This window comes from Elephas maximus, chromosome 1 (assembly GCF_024166365.1).
Source record: "Elephas maximus indicus isolate mEleMax1 chromosome 1, mEleMax1 primary haplotype, whole genome shotgun sequence".
NCBI lineage: Eukaryota > Metazoa > Chordata > Mammalia > Proboscidea > Elephantidae > Elephas > Elephas maximus.
The window spans coordinates 151,051,291-151,074,453 of NC_064819.1; the positions used below are offsets into that span (position 1 = coordinate 151,051,291).

A 23,163-nucleotide genomic window follows, 5' to 3' on the forward strand; every position below is an offset into this window, starting at 1 on the left:
AGTTTTCAGATTATGAGTCTTTCAGACAAATGAAATAAGCAGTTTTTGGTAATCCAGGACAGAGATAAGTACTTACTGACATTGTTACACATATCAGTAATTTCCAATAATTTTATTTTTTCTCTTTTTGAACTCTTTATTTCCAAATGTTAACAATTTACCATGTATGTTTTATTATATTTTCTCTGTGTATGCATTTGTATGTGTGTGTAATTTTTTTCTGAACAGCTTGAGAGTAAGTTGTAGACCAGATGCCCCTTTGTCCCTAAATTCTTCATTGCATGTTTCCTAACAACAGGGACCTTTAATCACAATAAAATGATCAAAATCAAGACATCAGTGGTACTCAAATAGTACTATCACCTAATTTACTAACCATAGACAGATTTTGCCGTTGCCCCACTAAGGTCCTTTATAGCAAAATAATTGTTTTTCCTCGACTGAGATCCAGTTCAGGATCGTACTTGAGGTTTAGCTGTCATGTCTCTAGTTCCTTTAATCTGGAACAGTTCTCCCATCTTCCTTCTTCTTTTATGTCTTTGATATTGCTGAAGAGCATAGACCATTTATTTTGTAGACTGTCTTTCTATATATGTTTATTCGATGTTTTTTTATGATTATATTCAGTTTTTTTGGAGGTCAGGGATACGACAGGAATGGTGTTGTATTCTCAGTGTGTTATATCATGAGGCATATGATACTTTTGTCCCACTACTGGTGATGTAACTTTGATCTCTTGATTAAAGTTGAGTCTGCTCTGTTTTTCCACTGTAAAGTTACCATTTTCATCTTTATAATTAATAAGTATCTCATAGAGAGACACTTTGAAACTAGGTAAAGATAATGTTTCTTATCACACTTTCACTCACTAGTGTTATCCTCTGTTGATGAGTCTTTCCTGAAACAGTTATTTCTATGGTGGTTGCTGATCGGTACAGGCATACCTCAGAGATATTGGGAGTTTGGTTCCAGACCACTGCACCAAGGCAAGTCACATGAATTTTTTTTTAATTTCCCAGTGAGTATGAAAGATAGGTTTACACTATAGAGTAGTTTGTTAAGTGTGCAGTAGCATCGTGTCTAAAAAACAATGTACATACCTTAATTAAAAAATATGTTATTGCTAAAAAAGTGATAACCATCATCTGAGCCTTCGGTGGGTAGTAATCTTTTTTGCTGGTGGAGGGTCTTGTTGATGGCTGCTGACCAGAGTGGTGGTTGCTGAAAGTTGGGGTGGCCGTGGCAGTTTCTTAAGATAGCAATGAAATTTGCCACATTATTTAAATCTTCCTTTATGAAAGATTTCTCTGTAGCACGTGATGCTGTTTGATAGCGTTTTACCCACAATAGAACTTCTTTGAAGATTAGCATCAGTCCTCTCAAAACCTGCCGCTGCTTTATCAACGATTTTTATGTAATATAAAACCTTTGTTGTCATTTGAACAATGTTCACAGCATCTTCACCAGTAGTAGGTTCCATCTCAAGAAACCACTTTCTTTGCTCATCCATAAGAAGCAACTCCTCATCCATTAGAATTTTTATCATGAGATTGTAACAATTCAGTCACATCTTCAGGCTCCACTTCTAATTGTAGTTCTCCTGCAGTTTCCACCACAGCTGCAGTTACTTCCTCCACTGAAGCCTTGAACCCCTCAAAGTCATCCATGAGGACTGGAATCAACTTCTTCCAGACTCCTGTTAATGTTGATATTTTGACCACTTCTCATGAATCACAAACGTTCTCAATGGCATCTAGGATGGTGAATCCTATCCAGAACGTTTTCAATTTACTTTGTCCACATCCATCAGGGGAATCACTAGCTATGGCAGCTCTAGCCTTATGAGATGTATTTTTCTTTTGTAAAGTTTTATTGTGCTTTAAGTGAAGGTTTACAGATCAAGTCAGTCTCTCATATAAAAATTTATACACACCTTGCTATATACCCCTAATTGCTCTCCCCCTAATGAGACAACACACTCCTTCCCTCCACTCTCTCTTTTTGTGTTTACTCGGCCAGCTTCTGACTCTCTCCACCCTCCCATCTCTCCTCCAGACAGGAGATGCCAGCATAGGCTCATGTGTCTTCTTGATCCAAGAAGCTCATTCTTCACCAGTATTGTTTTCTATCCCATTGTCCAGTCCAATCCCTGTCTGAAGTGTTGGCTTTGGGAATGGTTCCTGTCTTGGGCTAACAGAAGGTTTGGGGACCATGACCACTGGGGTCATTCTAGTCTTAGTCAGACCATTAAGTCTGGTATTTTTTCAAGAATTTGAGGTCTGTATCCCACTGCTCTCCCGCTCCCTCAGGGGTTCTCTGCTGTGTTCCCTGTCAGAGCAGTCGTGGGTTGTAGCCGGGCACCATCTAGCTCTTCTGGTCGCAGGCTGATGTAGTCTCTGCTTTATGTGGCCCTTTCTGTCTCTTGGGCTCATAATTACCTTGTGTCTTTGGTGTTCTTCATTCTCTTTTGGTCCAGGTGGGTTGAGACCAGTTGATGCATCTTAGATGGGTGCTTGCTAGCATTTAAGACCCCAGACACCACTCTCCAAAGTGGGATGCAGAATGTTATCTTAATAGATTTTATTATGCCAATTGACTTAGATGTCCCCCGAAACCATGGTCCTCAAAGCCCTGTGCCTACTATGCTGGCCCTCTAAGTGTTCAGTGTATTCAGGAGACGTCATTGCCTTTGGTTTAGTCCAGTTGTGCTGACCTCTCCTGCACTGTGTTGTCTTTCCCTTCACCTAAAATAGTTCTTACCTACTATCTTAACTAGTGAAAACCCCTCTCCCTCCCTCCCTCCCTCCCCCCTCTCGTAACCATCAAAGAACATTTTCTTCTCTGTTTAAACTGTTTCTTGAGTTCTTATAATAGTGGTCTTATACAATATTTGTCCTTTTGCAACTGACCAATTTCACTGAGCATAACACCTCCAGATTCCTCCATGTTATGAAATGTTTCATGGAATCATCTTTGTTTATTGATGCATAGTATTGCGTTGTGTGAATATACCATAATTTATATTCCATATTCATTCATCTGTCACTGGGCACCTTGGTTGCTTCCATCTTTTTGCTATTGTCAGCAGTGCTGCAGTGAACATGGGTATGCATGTAGCTGTTCGTGTAAAGGCTCTTATTTCTCTAGGATATATTCCAAGGAGTGAGACTGCTGGATCATATGGTAGTTCTATTTCTAACTTTTTAAGGAAGTGCTAAATGTATTTCCACAGTGGTTGTACAATTTTACATTCCCACCAGCAGTGTATAAGTGTTCCAGTCACTCCACAGCCTCTCCAACATTTATTATTTTGTATTTTTTGGATTAATGCCAGCCTTGTTGGAGTGAGATGGAATCTCATTGTAGTTTTGATTTGCATTTCTCTAAGGCTAATGATTGTGAGCATTTCCTCATGTATCTGTTCACTGCCTGAATGTCTTCTTTAGTGAAGTGCCTGTTCATATCCTTTGCCCATTTTTTAATTGATTTGTCTTTTTGTAGTTGAGTTTTTGCAGTATCGTGTAGATTTTAGAGATCAGGCACTGATTGGAAATGTCATAGCTAAAACCTTTTCCCCAGTCTGTAGGTAATCTTTTTACTCTTTTGGTGAAGCCCTTGGATGAGCATAGGTGTTTGATTTTTAGGATCTCCTGGTTATCTAGTTTTTCTTCTGCATTGTTAATAATGTTTTGTATACTGTTTATGCCATGTATTAGGGCTCCTAGAATTGTCCTTATTTTTTCTTCCATGATCTTTATCATTTTAGATTTTATATTTAGGTCTTTGATCTATTTTGGGTAAGTTTTTGTGCATAATGTGAGGTATGGGTCTTATTTCAATTTTTTACAGGTGGATATCCAGTTATGCCAGCACCATTTATTAAACAGACTGTCTTTTCCACATTTGACTGACTTTGGGCCTTTGTCAAATATCAGCTGCTCATATGTGGATGGATTTATGTCTGGATTCTCAATTCTATTCCATTGGTCTATGTATCTCTTGTACCAGTACCAGCCTGTTTTGACTACTTTGATGGTATAATAGGTACTAAAATCCAGTAGAGTGAGGCCTCATGCTTTGTTCTTCTTTTTCAGTAATGCTTTACTTATCCGGGGCCTCTTTCCCTTCCATACAAAGTTGGTGATTTGTTTCTCCATCTCATTAAAAAATGTCGTTGGAATTTAGATTAGAATTGCACTGTATCTATAGATGGCTTTTGGTAGAGTAGACATTTTTACAATGTTAAGTCTTCCTATCCTTGAGCAAGGTATGTTTTTCCACTTATGTAGGTCTCTTTTGGTTCCTTGCAGTAGTATCTTGCAATTTTTTTTTTTTTTTTTGTATAGGTCTTTTACATCTCTGGTAAAATTTATTCCTAAGTATTTTATCTTCGTGTGCGCTACTATAAATAGTATTGATTCAGTAATTTCCTCTTCAGTGTTCTTTTTGTTGGTATAGAGGAATCCAACTGATTTTTGTACATTTATCTTGTATCCTGATAATCTGCTGAACTCTTAGTTTCAGTAGTTTTCTTGAGGATTCTTTAGGGTTTTCTGTGTATAAGATAATGTCATCTGCAAATAGAGATACTTTTACTTCTTCCTTACCAATTTCGATGCCCTTTATTTCTTTATGTAGCCTATTTGCTCTGGCTAGGACCTCTAGCACAATGTTGAATAAGGGTGGTGATAAAGGGCATTTTTGTCTGGTTCCCAATCTCAATGGGAATGCTTTCAGACTCGATCCATTTAGGATGATGTTGGCTGTTGGCTTTGTATAAATGCCCTTTATTATGCTGAGGAATTTTCCTTCTATTCCTATTTTGCCGAGAGTTTTTATCACGAATGGGTATTCCACTTTATCAAACGCCTTTTCTCCATCAATTGATAAAATCATGTGATTTTTGTCTTTTGTTTTACTTACATGATGGATTACATTAATTGTTTTTCTAATGTTGAACCCATTCCTGCATACCTGGTATGAATCCCACTTGGTCATGGTGAATTATTCTTTTTGATATGTTGTTGAATTTTATTGGCTAGAATTTTGTTGAGGATTTTTGCATCTAAGTTCATGAGGGATATAGGTTTGTAGTTTTCTTTTTTTGTGGTGTCTTTACCTGATTTTGGTATCAGGGATATGCTGGCTTCATAGAATGAGTTTGGGAGTATTCCTTCTTTTTCTGTGCTTTGAAATACCTTTAGTAGCAGTGGTGTTAACTCTTCTCTGAGTTTGGTAGAAGTCTGCGGTGAAGCCATCTGGGCCAGGACTTTCTTTTTGTTGGGAGTTTTTTGATTACCTTTTCAATCTCTTATTTTGTTATGGGTCTACTTAGTTGTTCTACCTCTGTTTGTATTAGTTTAGGTAGGTAGTGTTTCTAAGAATTCACCCATTTCTTCTAGGTTTTCAAATTTGTTAGAGTACAGTTTTTCATAGGAATCTGATATGATTCTTTTAATTTCAGTTGGGTCTGTTGTGATATCATGAATCTCATTTCTTATTTGGGTTATTTGCTTCATCCCCTGCTTTTCTTTTGTCAGTCTGGCCGGTGGTTTATCAATTTTGTTAATTTTTTTCAGAGAACGAGCTTTTGGTTTTGTTAATTCTTTCAATTGTTTTTCTTTTTTCTATTTCATTTAATTCTGCTCTAATTTTTATTATTTGCTTTCTTCTAGAGCTTGAGGGTTTCTTTTGTTGCTCTCTTTCTATTTGTTCAAGTTGTAAGGATAATTTTTTGTCTTTGACGCTTTCTTCTTTTTGTATGTGTGCAGTTATGGATATGAATTGACCTCTGAGCACAGCTTTTTAATTTTTATTATTTGCTTTCTTCTAGAGCTTGAGGGTTTCTTTTGTTGCTCTCTTTCTATTTGTTCAAGTTGTAAGGATAATTTTTTGTCTTTGACGCTTTCTTCTTTTTGTATGTGTGCAGTTATGGATATGAATTGACCTCTGAGCACAGCTTTAGCTGTGTCCCAAAGGCTCTAATAAAAGGTGTTTTCATTCTCAGTGGATTCTCTGAATTTCTTTATTCCATCCTTTATGTCTCCTATAACCCTGTCTTTTTTGTGCAGGGTATCGTTCAGTTTCCAAGTGTTGGATTTCTTTTCCCTGCTTCTTCTGCTATTTATTTCTACTTTTATGGCCTAATAGAGAAGATGCTTTGTAATATTTCTGTGTTTTGGATTCTGTTAAGGCTTGCTTTAAAGACCTAAAATGTCTATTCTAGAGAATGTTTCATGTGCGCTAGAAGAGAAAGTATACTTCGCTGCTCTGGGGTGGAGTTTTCTGTATATGTCTATAAGGTCAAGTTGGTTGAATGTGGCATTTAGATCTTCTGTGTCTTTATTGAGCTTTTTTCTAGATGTCCTGTGTGGTGTGTTGAATGAAATGTATTTCTTAGATGGTGAGACTTAAAAGTCGAAATTACTTCTTGATCCATAGGCTGCAGAATGGATGTCGTGTTAGCAGGCCTGAAAACAATGTTAATTTCCTTGGACATCTCCATCAGGCTCTTGGGTGGCCAGGTGCATTGCCAATGAGCAGTAATGTTTTGAAAGGAATCTTTTTTTCTGAGCAGAAGGTCTCAACAGTGGGCTTAAAATATTCAGTAAACCATGTTGTAAACAGATACGCTGTCATCCTGGCTTTCTTGTTCCATTGACAGTACAGGCAGAGTAGACTTAGCATAATTCTTCAGGGCCCTAGGATTTTCAGAATGCTGAATGAGCATCGGCTTCCATTTAAAGTCACCAGCTGCGTTAGGCCATAACAAGAAAGTCAGCCTGTCCTTTGAAGCTTTGAAGCCAGGCGTTGACTTCTCTCTAGCTAAGAAAGTCCTAGGTGGCATCTTCTTCCAATAGAAGGCTGTTTCATCTGCATTGCAAATCTGTTGTTCAGTGTAGTCACCTTCATCGGTTCTCTTAGCTAGATCTTTTGGGTAACTTGCTGCAGCTTTTGCATCAGCTGTTGCTGCTCTACCTTTCGGTTTTATGTTATGGAGAGGGCTTCTTGCCTTAACTCTCATGAACCAACCTCTGCCAGCTTCAAACTTTTCTCCTGTAGCTGTCTCACCTCTGATCCTTCACGGAATTGAGGAGAGTTAGGGCCTTGCTCTGGATTAGGCTTTGGCTTAAAGGAATGTCATGGCTGGTTTGATCTATCCAGACCACTAAAACTTTCTCTGTCAGCAGTAAGGCTGTTTCACTTTATCATTTGTGCATTCACTATAGTAGCCCTTTAATTTGCTTCAGGAACCTTTGCATTCACAACTTGGCTAACTGTTTGGCACAAGAGGCCTAGCTTTCGGGCCTATCTCAGCTTTTGACATACTTTTCTCACTGAGCTTAATCATTTGTAGCTTTTGATATAAAGTGAGAGACATGTGACTCTTCCTTTCACTTGAACACTTAGAGGCCGTTGTAGGGTTATTAATTGGCCTAATTTCAATATTATCGTGTTTCAGGGAATAGGGAGGCCTGAGGAGAGGAAAAGAGCTGGGGGAACGGCTGGTCAGTGGAGCAGTCAGAACACACACAACATTTATCGATGAAGTTTGCCATCTTGATTGGGTGCGGTTTGTGGTGCCCCAAAACAATTACAATAGTAACATTAAAGATCACTGATCACAGATCACCATAGCAGATATAATAATAATGAAAAAGTTTAAAATACTGTGAGGATTACCAAAATGTGACACAGAGACATGAAGTGAGCACGTGCTGTTGGAAAAATGGTGCTGATAGACTTGATTGGCACAGGGTTGCCACAGACCTTCAATTTGTAAAAAACGCAGTATCTGAGAAGTGCATTAAAGCAAAGTGCAATAAAATGAGATATGTCTGTAGTTTCCTAATTTCATCATTCCCTGTACATTTACTAATTGGCACTTTAAGGAACTTCCTCTTCTCTTCCAATTTCTTATTTGTTTATATGAGCATGGACACCTGAATTCTTTATATATAGGTTAATAACTTATTATTATCATTACTTAATTTGATCATCAGATTGTCCCAGATTTAGACAGTGGTATCTCCTTCTCCTGTGGGTTTTTTTTTGTTGTTTAAATTTTATCAATCTTAGAGCAGTTTCTTACCTTTTAATGTAGCAAATGTTCTAGGCTTATCTTGTACTTTCCCTATTTCAGCCCTGAAATAACATCTCTCCAAGGAACCCTTTTCGTTTTAGTGGAGAATCATGTTTAGAAACCAGAAACTAGGCACTAGATGTGAGCAATCCTACTGGGTATCATTGCTTCTAGACCTTCTCAGCACACAGATAGGAAATACATGTATGTGTATATGTACACACTCATCTATATTTATACATGCATGTGTGTGTGTGTGTGTGTGCATACACAACAGTGAGTTATAAATTGGTTGATACCTACAATTCTGATCCAGCAGCACAGGATTCATTCTAGCCTCCCTTTTTCCATATTTGTTTCCCTCCTCCAGTAGTAACAAAGGTTCCCATTATTCTCAAGATATTTTATTTGTTCAATCCTAGAGTATATAATAAGTAGTTTTAGAATTTGTAACTTAAACTGAAGAAACAAACTTACCAATTTAAGTTCAGTATTCATATACTGTTCTTTATGTTTTCAGCTTTATGCACATAGTAAAAAATACTGTAGAGTACTCAGGTTAGTTCTGTCTCCATCATTGTAATCTTGTTATTCATTTGAAATAATGTCAGGTTTTTGGTGTTTGTACTCAATTTTGGGTTCTCCCCATTCTTGTTGATTTAACTTATAATTTCCAGTAAATTTTGCAATGTGAACTTATACTTGTAATTTCAAACAGACATTAAATTAGAATTGCAAGGAAAAATAAAAGGGTGTGGGGAGGAATTAATGGGTGGCTACTTTATTTTGGTAAATAGGGTTTACATGGTCTAGTTGGTGAATTTTAATTATATGCTGGGCACTGTGTATAATACACACTGTATACGCTGTTTCACTTTACTTTTTCTTTTCGGTTAAATGTTTTACCTTAGTGATGGTTCCGTGTCAGTACAGATATACCTCATTCTTTTTAAGAGCTGCATGATATTCCATTATATGGATGTATCATATACACCAGTCTCTACTGATGGGCATGCAGGTTGTTTCCATTCTTCTGATACTGAAAAATAAAGAAGTGAGAATTATCTTTGTACATACATCTTTGGCACATGTATGATTACATCAGATCACTTGTAAATTGAAAGTCACATGCTTCATATGATGGTTATTTTTGTCTTCAAATTGACTTCCTTACTGGTTTTTACACCAGGCTCCCAAAGTCTTTTATACGAGTTAATTATGCTTTACTTTGAAAATAAGAAATTTGTGTACAAGATTTAAATTTCTTAAGCACACGAGTAACTTTTGCTGTATTCTATTTCCATAGTGCCTTGGTAACCTAGCCAGATTTTATGCGTCCTAGTAGTTCTCATCAAATCAGGAGCTGGAAGAATGAGGCCTATTTTTGACCAAACACAGATCAGAAAGAATTGGTTTCAGCTGGTTGATAGGAAATTTAGGGGGGGTAGGCGGCAGTGGAATCTCTCTGCAATCAACATGGAGCTTCAGAATTTCTTCAGGTAACAAAAGGTTACACATGGATCCTGTATCAGTGACGGAAGTCAAACTAATTGTTTAAATAAGAAGCTTAGTGGGAAAGAAGACTAGATGTGAAAATAAATTTTATGTATGCTTTTCGAATATACTAGGAGCCCTGGTGGCAGCGGTTAAAGCACTTGACTGCCAACTGGAAGATTGGCAGTTGGAACCCACCAGCCGCTCCACGGAGAAAGATGCAGCAGCCTGCTTCCGTAATGGTTTACAACCTTGGAAACCCTATGGGGCAGTTCTCCTCTGTCCTGTGGGTTCACTGTGAGTCCGAATTGACTCAGTGGCAGTGGGTCTGCTTTTTTGGTTTTGTTTATACATGCTCTTTCTCTTATCTAGCAATATTATTTATATAATTAAATTTAACATACTTAACAAAAAGTGCTCATTAAGGTGCTTGTCATTTGATTTCCAAGAAAATATCAGGTCAGAAAAATAGAAGAAAAAAATAACTTGGTTTTTGTGTATTCCTTTTATGGTATACTCAAGGTTATGGTGTATTTAGAATTGATAATTTGTTTTTGTCTCCTTAATAGTAACAGAAAAGGACAGATGATTACTAGTATTTTCTGGAAGTTATGTAGCTCTTGTTACTTTTTTTTTTTTTTTTTAATAACTTTAGTGAGTAAAGCTAAATATATGCTTTAAGAGCTATATTCTTAATAAATAAGCTTAATTAAACAGGGTCGAATCTGATTAGCACTGAAACCATTTACACCTGTTTTAAAACTTTCTGCATGGTGAGATTCCCACTTATTCTTTCTTCTACCTCCTAAATACCTTGATTCTACTTTCTGATGTTTTTCTGTTAGCCTTAAAGTCTTTTTTTCTCTTTTACTGGTTCTTTTAGCATGCTTAGCTAATTTTAATAAAGCTAATTTTTGCAGCTTATTTCAAAATATTTTACTTTCTATGATTATGTAATACTGCTGTAATACTTGAACTTTCTTAGTAGTTAGCATTCTAGTGTATCTTGGCTTCTCTAATATCTGCTTTAGAGAAGCCAGAAAAGGGTATCTAAACCTTCCTGACAGTGAAGAAATAGCTCCTAAGCATCCAACAAAAAGGATTTAACCAGAAGAGCCAAAGACCTTGAGGTTAATTCTGACATATTGTGCTTTATTGGATTTTATTTCTGTGAGGGGGGAGGGTGGTAAAATTGCATTGCCTGTAGACGGGGATTAAGGGAAAGGATAAATAACTACTACCTGTAGCCTTTAAAGGTTCCATTTGAGGAATCTTATGAGAGATAAATGGATATGGGAGGAGGTGGAGTGTGAGAACTGGGTACAGGCAAACAGGTACTCTTGGTAGCTCCTTATGGTGTCACCCTGAAGGTATACCAGGTATATAAATTAGCATTCTAGAAGGATATTAAAAGTGATAGTATAGTGAAAGCAGTGTCCCATACTTCACATAGTTTGTGAGATTGTACTATCATATGGGGCTTATTAATGATAACTATGGTAATCAGTGTTCCATTGTGTTTTCTAATACATCACCTTGTTAAGATGGTCATTGGGTTGGACCCCTGTGTTTCGCTTTTTACTTTAATCTTTATACTTTTGTCTTTAATATTTTTCTTCATTTTTAAGATTGAGAGAAAAATATTTTTTGAAAAAGTATCCTTTATACACTGTTGAAGATGTCAGGAAAGTATATAAAACTTCTTAGTTTATATTGAAACACAGGTAAAAAAAGAATGTCAAACATTTAAAGGGCCAGTCTTAAGGTACCTGGAGAACTCTGCTGTCTAGAATATCTCATAGAGTGATCTTTGTGTATTCTGTCCCTCTTCTGATACAGTTTGTAGTCCACCACCAGACTGTGCTCATTACTTTTCAGCATATTTACCGTTGCGGCATGGAGGGTGTAGGACTTAGCAACAGAAGGTCTGTAAGAATGTCTTTTGTCTCTGTGGCCCAGACCATATTTTCTGTCTTACTTAAGCATTTTCTTGGGGGCTGGAATGTTCTACAGGGAACAGATAGGCACAGGTAGTCAATTTGACATTACGGACTTTTTGTTCCCAGAACTTAGGTAACTATTTTTGAAGTATTGAAATACGAAAAAATTCAGTTCACAACTGTTGATGGTAATATGTTAACCAAACATGTAGAGGCTCATTGTGATTATCATAAATACTGAGTTGAAGTGTATCTGTCTCATGGTCAAGATATTATGGTCTTTTTAAGGAAAACTTGCCGTTAGGACCCTTCTGATGAAGTTTTCTTTTTGTATTGATGGTTACTATAAAACATTGTTTTATTTTTATGTTCAGGAAATAAACGAGCTGATTTACAAAAGGATCCAGATTTGCCAATTCCTTTCCTGAGCAAAAATAAGAATAGCTAAGAGCATGCATAAGCAATATGCAGTCAAATAGCAAATTTTGTGTACATCACAGATATGGTTTACTTTTGTTGGTATTAATTCAGATTTCCTGCAGCATTATACAGATATGTACTTAAGAGCTTTAATGAGAATATGCTTATGTAAATGAACGATTTAGTCTCCTATATTTCATAAGCTCTGAGTTCATTTATGGCAATATTGATCTGAGTCTCTCAATTCCTCACCCAAGTGACTTCCATAAATATTAAAGCCTTTTTCTTTCTTCCTTTTTTTTTTTTTTGCAATTTATTGTAGTTAAAAAAAAAAAAAAGAAAACTTTAAATATGAATATGTTGTCCAAATAATTAAAAAATAATCAGGGTGAACTTGACATAATGACCTTTAAAGTGGCAGGGGATGAAATTAATTTCTCATAGGTAATAGCAATTCTGGGTTTCTAATGTCTCATTATTTAAAATACTCAAAAACTCCTGGAGCTTTGACCAGAAGTTGACATTGTAGATGTACTTTCCCAAATAGAACTTGTAGTTGTATGTCTTTTATAAGGATGCATTGTTGGCATGTTTCTTTTAATTAATCTAAAATTAGTTGGAAATTATTAAAATAAGCTTCCTAAATTGCATCAGTGGACTTACCACAATATAGCTATCCTGTGTATGAGGGAATGTATCTAGAATATGCTCATTAATTCTCTTCCTCACCATCTTCCTTTCTCCCCCCTTTTGTTTTCAAAGAGAAACTGGTAGTCTGGGTAGATTCAAGACGTCTTTAAGAGACAATGTCTTGGGGAACCCCAAGGAACTGATGAAGTTAAGCGTGCCATCGTTAGTGTACGCTGTTCAGAACAATATGGCTTTCTTAGCTCTTAGCAATCTGGATGCTGCAGTGTACCAGGTAAGTGGAGTTGTTGCTAATGCAAGGCACAGAATCTTAGAAAATGTTTTTATGGTGAACAGCTTTTTATTAACCCTTTATAACATTATCAAATACTTTTTTCTTGATAATTCTATAAATGAATCAGAAATTATATATATGTGCTAGAGACTGATATTAGCTGAATTCATTAATTCATTGTTTTGCCTCTAGGTGACTTACCAGTTGAAGATTCCCTGTACTGCCTTATGTACTGTTTTAATGTTAAACCGGACACTCAGCAAACTACAGTGGGTTTCAGTTTTTATGCTATGTGGAGGAGTCACCCTTGTACAGTGGAAACCAGCCCAAGCTACAAAAGTTGTGGTAAGAAACAAAATGTATACCATGAATAAAATAAGAAACTTCCTTAAGTCTAATACACTTCGAGCAGTCACATTGATGAATACAATATGATTTCTTTGATTTAAAATGAACTTTCTTAGTATAATGTTGCTTATTAGAAAGGATAATACAGCAACACTGGCTTTCTGTTTCTTAGAGGGGACTATACATAAAATAAGTTAGAGATAGAAAGTACAATGTAATCTAACCCCATCAAAATTGAAGTCTAAAGAGGCAAAGTAACTTGTCCAAAGTTATACAGTTAATAGCTAACTTATGACTAAAACTGCCAGCTTCCACACTGTATATGTAGAACTTCTAGGCTTCTTTTAGACATCTTCTCAGAAACACTGGGCAAGGTAAAGGTTTTCTTCAAGTTTTCATATTCGCCCTCAACTTAAGAAGTTTCTTACCCTTTGCACATAATCTCACTGTCATCATTGGAATTATAGGGGAGTAGAGTTTTTTTTTTTTTAGTGTTCTTACTGATAATTGATAACTAAAATAGGGCAAAAAATCCCCTTTACTTAGAATGAACTTTTAGTTTGTTTAGAGTTGAATATTTAGGTATATACTTGATTTTTTATATAAGCCTCAATCAGTTATTTTCCCAAAGACAAGTAGGAAGTGAAGCTCTAGTGAATGACCTTCTGAAGATCAGGGGCTTCCCTCTACCACCAAACTCTCTTCAATTTTTAGCCAACAAAGGAGCATGGTTCTATTAGGAGTATAAGGCAGCTGGGAATATATGGGGAGCCTGTGAAAGTGGAAAGTCAATTCCTTTTTAGGTAGTTACCTTCTAGCCTGGTGGAGATATGGTGTGTGTCCTCTCCCCGCAACCCCCAAAAAATGAGTTTTAGAAAAAAAATGAGTTTTAGGTTAATATTTATTGTCTTCAGATGATGCATAGCATGCTCATAATCTTGGTGACATTTCAAAACATTAATCAAATATGAGCTGCCCGTTTAACTCGGTTGTAGACCATCAGAGAAATAATTTGTTTAGGAAGTAAGGCAAATACTTCATAGTTAAATATGAGTTTTAAGTAACACTTCACAACCTTAGAAAAGATGTTAGGTTCTGCCTCACATAGGTTATGTTTTGAAAAGTTAGTGAGCTCAAGCAGAGCATAGGGCAGCTCATTCTGTTTTTGGACCACTCTTGAAAGTTCTTTCATATTTTAAACAGAATGTAGCTTCCTGTACCTGCCTCTCGTTCTTTGTGTCAGAATCACTCAGATCCCTACTCGCTTTATATGATGATCCTTTGAATATTTGAGGACAGTTATCACCTCCTTACCTTTCAAGACTTTTTTCCTTCATTTAAACAACCCTAATGTTTCCTTTTATAATATGGATTCTAGACAGAGACTTCCCGATGCCCACCTCCTGCCTGAAACCTTTCCTTTACCTTATTTTTCTCTTCCAGATGCACTCATCTGCCATTGCCCCTCAGAAAGTCTTAGACTTCACATCTTCTCCAGATGGTGCCTGAGTAGTATAAGGTGTAGCTTGCTAACTACCTGCTTTGTTCTGAATTCTACACACTTGTTAAATCAGCATAAGATTATGTTACTTTTTTTTGGGGGGGGGTGGGATATCCATTCTCAAATTGATTATATACAGTGACATGTAGCCGCTACACATAAATTTTGATAAATATGTTTCAAATGTGTCTTGTGCATGAGCTTCTTCTAAACCAAAATGCAGGATTTTTTTTTTTTTTTGTATTTATTAAGCTCATCTTGTTAGTTTTGGGTCATTGTTTAACCTTTTGGGATTTTACTAGTCCTTACCCGTTATTAGCTTTTCCCTCGAGTGTTATTCTTTCTACACATTTGATAAGTAGTTCTTCTGTGTCTTCACTGAAAATTTTGGATAGGATGGGACTGAAGTTCCGTGGCTATACCTTTAGACTGCCCTCTAGCTTGATTTTTTAAAAATTGTCTTTCTTACTTAGTAAATATTTATTTATGGGTCCGGAATTTGGGGACAGCTTAGCTGGTGGTTCTGGTTTATGGTTGCTGATAAGGTTGTAAGCAAGATATCAGCTAGGGCTGAGGTGAACTGAAGGTTTGACTGGAGCTGTAGGATCTGTTTCAAAGATAGCTTGTTTGCATGCCTTGCATGTTGGTGTTACTTGTCATTCTAGCTTGATTTTGTTCTATTAATTAGCACTCTTTAGTATGAGGATTTACTCAGCTCAGTACCAATTGAGATATTTCAACAAAGGGATGCAGTGCTGAAGGTGCTCATTGCCTGTGTCAAGAAATTTGCAAGACAGCTTCCTGGCCAACCAATTGGAAGAGATCAATATTTGTGCCCATTCCAAAGAAGGGTAATCCAACCCAATGCAGAAATTATTGAACAATATCACTAACATCACACACAAGTAAAATTTTGCTGGCGAAAAGCAGTTGCAGCAGTACACTGACAGGGAACTGTCAGCAGTTCAAGCTGGATTCAGAAGAGAACATGGAATGAAGGATATCATTGCTGATGTCAGATGGATCTTGGCTGAAAGCAGAGAATACCAGAAAGATGTTTACTGGTGCTGTATTGACTATGCAAAAGCATTTGACTGTGTGGATCATAACAAATTATTGTAATGTTGTGAAGAATAGGAATTCTAGAACACTTAACTGTGCTCATGAGGAATCTGTATATATAGACTAAGAGGCAGTGGTTTGAACAGACGAAGGGGATACTGCATGGTTTAAAGTCATGTGTGTGTCAGCGTTGTATTCTTTTACCATACTTTTTTTTTTAGTCATTCTGTATGCTGAGCAAATAATCCCAGAAGCTGCACCATATGAAGAAGAATGGGGCATTGGGATTGGAGGAAGACTCATTAACAACCTGCATTATACAGATGACACAACCTTGATTGCTAAAAGTGAAGAGGACTTGAAGCACTTACGTGAAGATCAAAGACTACAGCCTTCAGTATGGATTACATTTCAACATAAAACAAAAATTCTTACAACTGGACCAATAAACATGATAAACAAAATATCGAAGTTGTTGAAGATTTAATTTTACTTGGATTCACAATCAATGCCTATGGAAGCAGAAGTCAGGAAATCAAATGACGTATTGCATTGGGCAAATCTGCTGCAAAAGATCTCTTTAAAGTGTTAAAAAGCAAAGATGTCACTTTGAAGACCAAGGTACACCTGACCCAAGCCATGGTATCATCAGTTGCCCCATATATATGCGAAAACTGGACAATGAATAAGGAAGACCAAACAATTGATGCCTTTGAATTATGTGGTTGGCAAAGAATATTGAATGTACCATGGATTGCCAGAAGAACAAACAATCTGTCTTGGAGGAAGTACAGCTAGAATGCTCTTTAGAAACCAGGATGGCGAGACTTCGTCTTACGTACTTTGGACATGGTATCAGAAGGGACCAGCCCCTGGAGAAGGATATGCTTGGTAAAGTAGAGGGTCAGCAAAGAAGAGGAAGAGCCTCCATGAGATGGATTGACACAGTGGCTGCAACAATGGGCTCAAGCATAACAGTGATTGTGAGGATGGTGCAGAACCGGACAGTGTTTCATTCTGTTGTACATAGGGTTGCTATGAGTCAGAACCAACTTGATGGCACCTAACAACAATAAGAAGTGGTTCTCAAACTTTAATGTACCTCAGAATCAACTGGAAGGTTAGTTAGATCAGATTGCTGAGCCCTATCCCCAGAATTTATGTTTCAGTAGTCCGCGGTGGGACCTGATAGTATTTATTTCTGTCAAGTTCCAAGTGCTACTTTTAGACCAGGGAACACACTTTGGAGAACTGTAATGTACTTTTATTTCTCCTTTTGTCTTCATGCAGACATTTTAGGTCAAGATTTGTCCCTCAGGTACTTAACATAAACTAGTGCTCTCCTTGTATCAGACTTATTATTTTGAACACGATGTATCCTTCCTTGTCATGTTACAGTCGTGAGTCTTATGAGTTTCAGTAATACTATCAAGATAGTATTTATCTCTCAGGAAAGGCTAAGGAAAGCCCATGAGGGTTAGTTTAGGGCAGAAAGAGGAAATAAAGATAAAACAGTAGGTTGGGGCCCATATACACGTATCTGTTAGTACTTTTCTTACAGTATTATAATTATGTATACCTGTTAGTCTGTCCTATACATGAATTACTTAAGAACCTTCTGATATATCATCTTCGTCTTTATTCATTTAGTATATAACAAGATATTTGGGTACATAGCAGGTATGCTATAAATATTTGATAAAAATTCAACAAGGCAGAGTCTTAAAAGCCAGTACTTCTGCCTATTGTTGATAGGGACCCTTTGAGAAGTTTTCAGCAAAGATTGCTTCAAAGTAGCAACTTAAAACAAGTTAAACTATTACATTTCCAGGAATGATGCTATAAAGGCTTGAGTTAGAGTAGTGGCAATAGTTAAAATTAAGAATCAGGCTGACTATGCAAATTCTATGCCAGGGTACTTACTGGTATTAGGAACAGGAGGTACACATGACGATAAGTATTACACAAAGCCTTTACTGTGGCTGTGATTTGAGAGACACACTAAGTGCAGTGTTTTGGTTAATTTCTGTGATAGTCCTTTTGTTTGGTATTGTCTTATTCTATAGAATAACTGTGTCTGATGTAGGACAGACTTTCGGTAGAACTGTAAAGTTTTTTTAAATTTTTTTTGTTATTGCTGAAAATATACACAGCAAAACATACATCAATTCAAGTTTCTATATTACAATTCAGTGACATTGATTACATTTTTCAAATTGTGCAACCATTCTCGTCCTCCTTTTCCGAATTATTCCTTCACTGTTAATGTAAACTCTTGCCCCCTAAGCTTCCTATCTAACTTTTCGAGTTGCTGTTTTCAATTTATTCCCATGTAGATATGTAATGCAGATTTTTGCTTTTCATTTCTTTGGTCTCTTGGATGGTTGCTACTCATTAGTTACTAAAACAACTTTTACAAAATTAATATTGCAGGTGGAACAGAATCCATTATTAGGGTTTGGTGCGATAGCGATTGCTGTATTGTGCTCAGGATTTGCAGGTAAATCATAAAACCGTCAATTTATTCTGTTGTCAGATTTTCTGAAAACACTGGACTTTAGATAGGGATCGTTTATCTTGCTTTATCATAACTAACAGTTTCCTTCCCATTGAAGCTTTCTTACTTTTAGTTAGTTTTATGTCAGCTGTTTTGCAGTAAATGTGTGGCAGTGTTGGACTCAGTTCAGGCCTTGGTTCTTATTCCTACTTGCAGTTATCTAAGAATGTATTTCTGCCCACTTTGACCATCCACAGTTCAGCCAAGAACCCAAAAATAAGTGCAAAAAGACCTCTGAAAATGGAGGAAATTAACTGTCAGAAAGGTCAAGTGCTTACTTTCATTTTCCCTGGAAATGATGATGTCCTTAAGCTAAATCCTGCTGCTTTGAGTTGTTAATGCCACCAACTCCGTATATGTTTTTCCCTGGTGACCTCAAGTTCTTCTACTTTAACAGATGAAGGACAATAGAGTGGGAAGGTAGGAAGGAGGGAGGAGAGTCCTTTAGAAAATTAAACACATGGAAGTAACAGCCAGAAAAGGAGGAATAGAACACAAAATCAGTCACAGAAAAAACCATGGACATCTGGGGTCACAAGTGTAAGGTCAAGAAAAGACAAAGTATGAATGCTAAGTGTCACATAAGAAAATGAATGTGTTTTAGAAAAAGTCCCAACAGAAAGACTTAAAGCTCTTTTTTAGTAAAGAATGTATCATAGCTGTAAGTTTTTATTATTTATTTTTCGTTTGTGCTGTTTAAGAGTTAGGACTGTTTTTATTTTTGACTATGAAAGCAGCTGGATATGGGGGTGAAATACTGCTTGTAAGTAAGATGTTTTATAAGATAGGTGAAATCTAAACTTAGCAATATACTTAATAACATCATGCTAAGCTGTGATTCTTAGGAACTAGCAAATTAGGAATAAAAATTGAGTTACCCCCCAAAAAGTTACAGTATGTGACTTTTTAGCACTATTTTTGAACAATTAAACGTTTACATCCAACATTCTATTTGGTTCAGTCTTTCATTACACAATTAAGGAAAGCGTGGGTGGTTTAATATTCCTCTATGTTTGGAATGACTAAGCACTGAATAGTTAAATACTTTTCCCAGGTGGTAGAATCAAAGGTAGAAAATAGGAATAACCATTGTGTTTATAGCCATTTTCTGGCTCTTTCCAATCAAAACAATCTTGTTCTTCATTAGACTTTTCAGTTGATTAATCTCTTAGAGACAGTTCTTAGGTCTCTAACATCATGTCTATAACTAAAATCTTTAATGTCCTTGTTAAACATGCATTCCTTGTAACTATAACCAGAGCTTACAGCAATGGTTTGTGGCATTTTGGGGAAGATCATATACTCCTCTGGAGTATCTGAGAAAAATTATACACCCTCAACCCCAGAAAATGCACACACATGCAAAATCGATTCTCTAGTTAGGAAGTGCATAACCCTTCTGAAATTGTATGTGACCTTGGCTTTTGGAGCCCTGCTTTAAAGAAAATGGCTTCACTCAGCAAATTCTATTTAAATTTTAATTTAGTTGTGTTATTTGCTCTGAAAAAATTCCAAGCGGTGATTACGAAGTTTATTTTGCAAAGTTAGGAGTATTCATTACTAGACATGTATTACAGGGGTATGATTAAGATAATTCACTCTAATAGTACAGTTTTCCAGCTGACCAAAGCAAGTCTTTTATTGGCATTAAGTAGTACACAGAGATTTTGTGATCCTACTGCTGTAATACAGGCAGAAACTGTTCTTAAAAATAATTTAGCAGTCTTCTATGAAATGTGGCATGTAAAAAATTCCCTCTTATTTATTCTGTGAGATCTGTAAAAATGTAAATTGGTAATGTTCAGTATGCCATATGCCCCAACCTACATAATATTTACATTTAATTAACCTAAAGTATGTTTGTTCCCCTAATCATATACTTTATATATCTCTAGGTTATTGTTCTAAATGAAAAACATTTAATTTCCAATATCTTTATTTAATTCCATATTTGCATATCTAATTTTCTTTCAGGAGTATATTTTGAAAAAGTTTTAAAGAGTTCAGACACTTCCCTTTGGGTGAGAAACATTCAGATGTATCTCTCAGGGATTGTTGTGACATTAGTTGGAGTCTACTTGTCAGATGGAGATGAAATTAAAGAAAAAGGATTTTTCTATGGTTACACATATTATGTCTGGTTTGTCATCTGTAAGTATCTAGGAATTGAAGGCTCTGGGTAGATCCTCCCTTCCCTTTTTTTAAAAAAAGTTAGCTGTCTGTTTTAAGCGTTTGCAGCATTTTGAAATTATTCCTTTGATACTGTGAATACCCATTTGAAAATGTAATTTTGGTTTTATTGACTTACTTTTGTGACATAGCTATCCCAAAGCAATTTTGCCTTCACAATCAGAAGTATCTAATGTGTTAGCAATGAATGTGTACAATTTAGTAGTATACCACATACCTTTTGGGCATCTGAAATACAATGTTGTTATGCAGGAACTACTACTCAGTTTTAATACAAACTCAAATGGCTGCTTTTAAGGAAAATAGTATTCTGTAGGTTAATTAGTGTGTCATTTCTGGGGATGAAACTTGTTTTACCATGATAGGATGTTTCATTTATTGGAGTGTTAAGATTTTCTTTCTTTCCGTATACAAGTTCTCGCAAGCGTTGGAGGCCTCTATACTTCTGTTGTGGTCAAGTACACAGACAACATCATGAAGGGCTTTTCTGCAGCAGCAGCCATTGTCCTTTCCACCATTGCTTCAGTGATGCTGTTTGGACTACAGATAAGTATGTCCTCGTTTGTAGTTATTAACATGGAAGAGTCTCACTTCCTTGATTTATTTAATCTCTTACTAAAAATGATAGTCGGTCATAGTGTTTATAGAAATTCCTAGCTTTGTTACTATAATTCATTCTACAAGTGCAGCAGTTCAGTTGTGTGGAACGTGAGTAAGCAGTACTTAGGTTGTTTAAATGGTCCCAGAGCTTAAGCTGAGGGGTGCTGGTTCTATGTCAAAGTCAGGGACTACTCAGTTATAAGAGAGGATTCATGGTGAAATTAGAGTGATTGGGCACTTAAGGAAATAAATACGTGGACTTTTGGAAATGATTACTTTCAGCAGGGTTTTTGTTTTAAGGAAAGGGCAGAAAACATCTTTCATTTCCTTGTTTTGTACCTTCCTAAGACTTGGGTATGAATTGGCTTTGAAACTATTATCCAAATGTAGGTTTTCTTTTATGAAAATTATTTGTTTCATGTAATATGTAACTAATACAAAATTCATTAGTATAGCTAGCATTCTGGCACCACTGCTATGCTAGTCCTTCTAATATAGTTTTCCCTAGCCCACATCCAGCATTATGTTGGCTTCTGAATTAAGTCATCTTACCTTAACATTTAAGTGATGTTACCTTAACATTTCAGGGTGCTTTTATGCTGTAAGGAAACCCTGGTGGCGTAGTGTTCAAGTGCTGCAGCTGCTAACCAAGAGGTCGGCAGTTTCAATCTGCCAGGTGCTCCTTGGAAACTCTATCAGGCAGATCTGCTCTGTCCTGTAGGGTCGCTATGAGTCGGAATCGACTTGACATCAGTGGGTTTGGTGTTTTTTTGGGTTGTGCTGTAATGATGATTTTCCTTACTAATCAGTTAATATACCATAAACTAATGTGTGAGAAAAATCTGTCAAATATCTACGGTAAATAAAACAGACCTGGCCTGTATTTACATTTCATTTTAAAATTGGCTGTTGCTATATATGCAAATAGGGGAACACCAGCTTTGTAGAAATTCTAGAAAATCATTTTATAGTGTAGTTCAAACCTTGGCTATACCATTTATTAGCTGTGCAACTCTGGGGAAGGTACTTAGCCTGTGTCAATTTCTTCATCAGGAAAATGGGAATAATATCACCGACCTCTTAGGGTTCTTTTCAGGCAAAGTGCTTGGACCAGTACCTGGCACATAGGCTAAATGTTTTGTAGAAAGCCAGTTACGTACGATTTTAGAACCTTCATTAGATATTTTTATTACTTGATTTGGGTGAACTTGTAGTTCTAACTCATCCTTACGCTCAGCAAATCTCCTCATGCGTTTGTTCCTTTTCCTAATACTCAAATAGTATAAAATGCCTTTTGGTCAATGTTCTCTCCTACTGTTGATGTCAAGGAAGTTAATTAGAACGCCCTGGCGATCTTTCAGTTTTCTATTTAAATTAGCCCCCCCCTCCCCCTTTTGAAAGCAAAGCTGTTCTTTTCTAGTTAGGGATAAACTAAAATCATAGCTTGCCATTTTTAAAGCTCTTAAGACTGTGCCATTGTAGTTCATATAGAATATGGTTTGGTTTTGAACAGAATATAGAGTTTTAGCAAGCTTTTGATGTAAGCGTTTAGTTACATAATGATTGTCAATTTTGGGCAAGTTGTGATTCAATTTGTTTCCTGATTTTCAGGATTAAGATGAAAAGAGGAAAGGCAGGCAGTCTTGGGTCACCTGAATCTGAATTTTGCTCAACTATTTAGACTCTCACAGGTTTCTGCTGATATTATGGAAAAGCTACACCCTACTGCTTTTTTTTTTTTAAATCAGCATACAGGAAGTTAGTATGTCCTTTATGTCAGAGTGGTCCAGGACAGACACACTGGTGTTCTTAAGTGTGTAGTCAAAGATTGTCACTCCCTTGATTTTACTACTCCCCCCCTCCTTTTTTTTCTTTTTTTGCTACAGTTGATGACCTTTCTAAACCTGCCATCATAAAAGTAGAATACTTTATTTCCTATATGGTCTGATAGTATAAACACACTACTAGAAGTTTTCAGAATGTTAAACTGATCATTGTTATATAGTTTTAGAGATACAAATACAGATTAAACTTTTTTTTTTCCCC

General features: G+C 36.4%; 1 protein-coding gene across 3 annotated transcripts in view; it reads left to right on the top strand.

Moving 5' to 3' along the window:
• SLC35A1 (solute carrier family 35 member A1) overlaps positions 1 to 23,163 on the top strand; it is a 37,021-nt gene that overhangs the window by 12,989 nt on the left and 869 nt on the right. For 2 of the 3 annotated variants that reach the window (XM_049897007.1, XM_049897026.1), the window contains exons 3-8: positions 12,700 to 12,859; positions 13,052 to 13,204; positions 18,204 to 18,270; positions 20,302 to 20,478; positions 20,933 to 21,067; positions 21,705 to 23,150. In XM_049897007.1, coding sequence (XP_049752964.1) covers positions 12,700 to 12,859; positions 13,052 to 13,204; positions 18,204 to 18,270; positions 20,302 to 20,478; positions 20,933 to 21,067; positions 21,705 to 21,838 — 826 coding nt within the window. In that variant the 3' untranslated portion in view covers positions 21,839 to 23,150. Of the gene's footprint in view, positions 1 to 12,699; positions 12,860 to 13,051; positions 13,205 to 18,203; positions 18,271 to 20,301; positions 20,479 to 20,932; positions 21,068 to 21,704; positions 23,151 to 23,163 lie in introns of those variants that run through there. The other variant, XM_049897016.1, reaches the window with a different exon arrangement.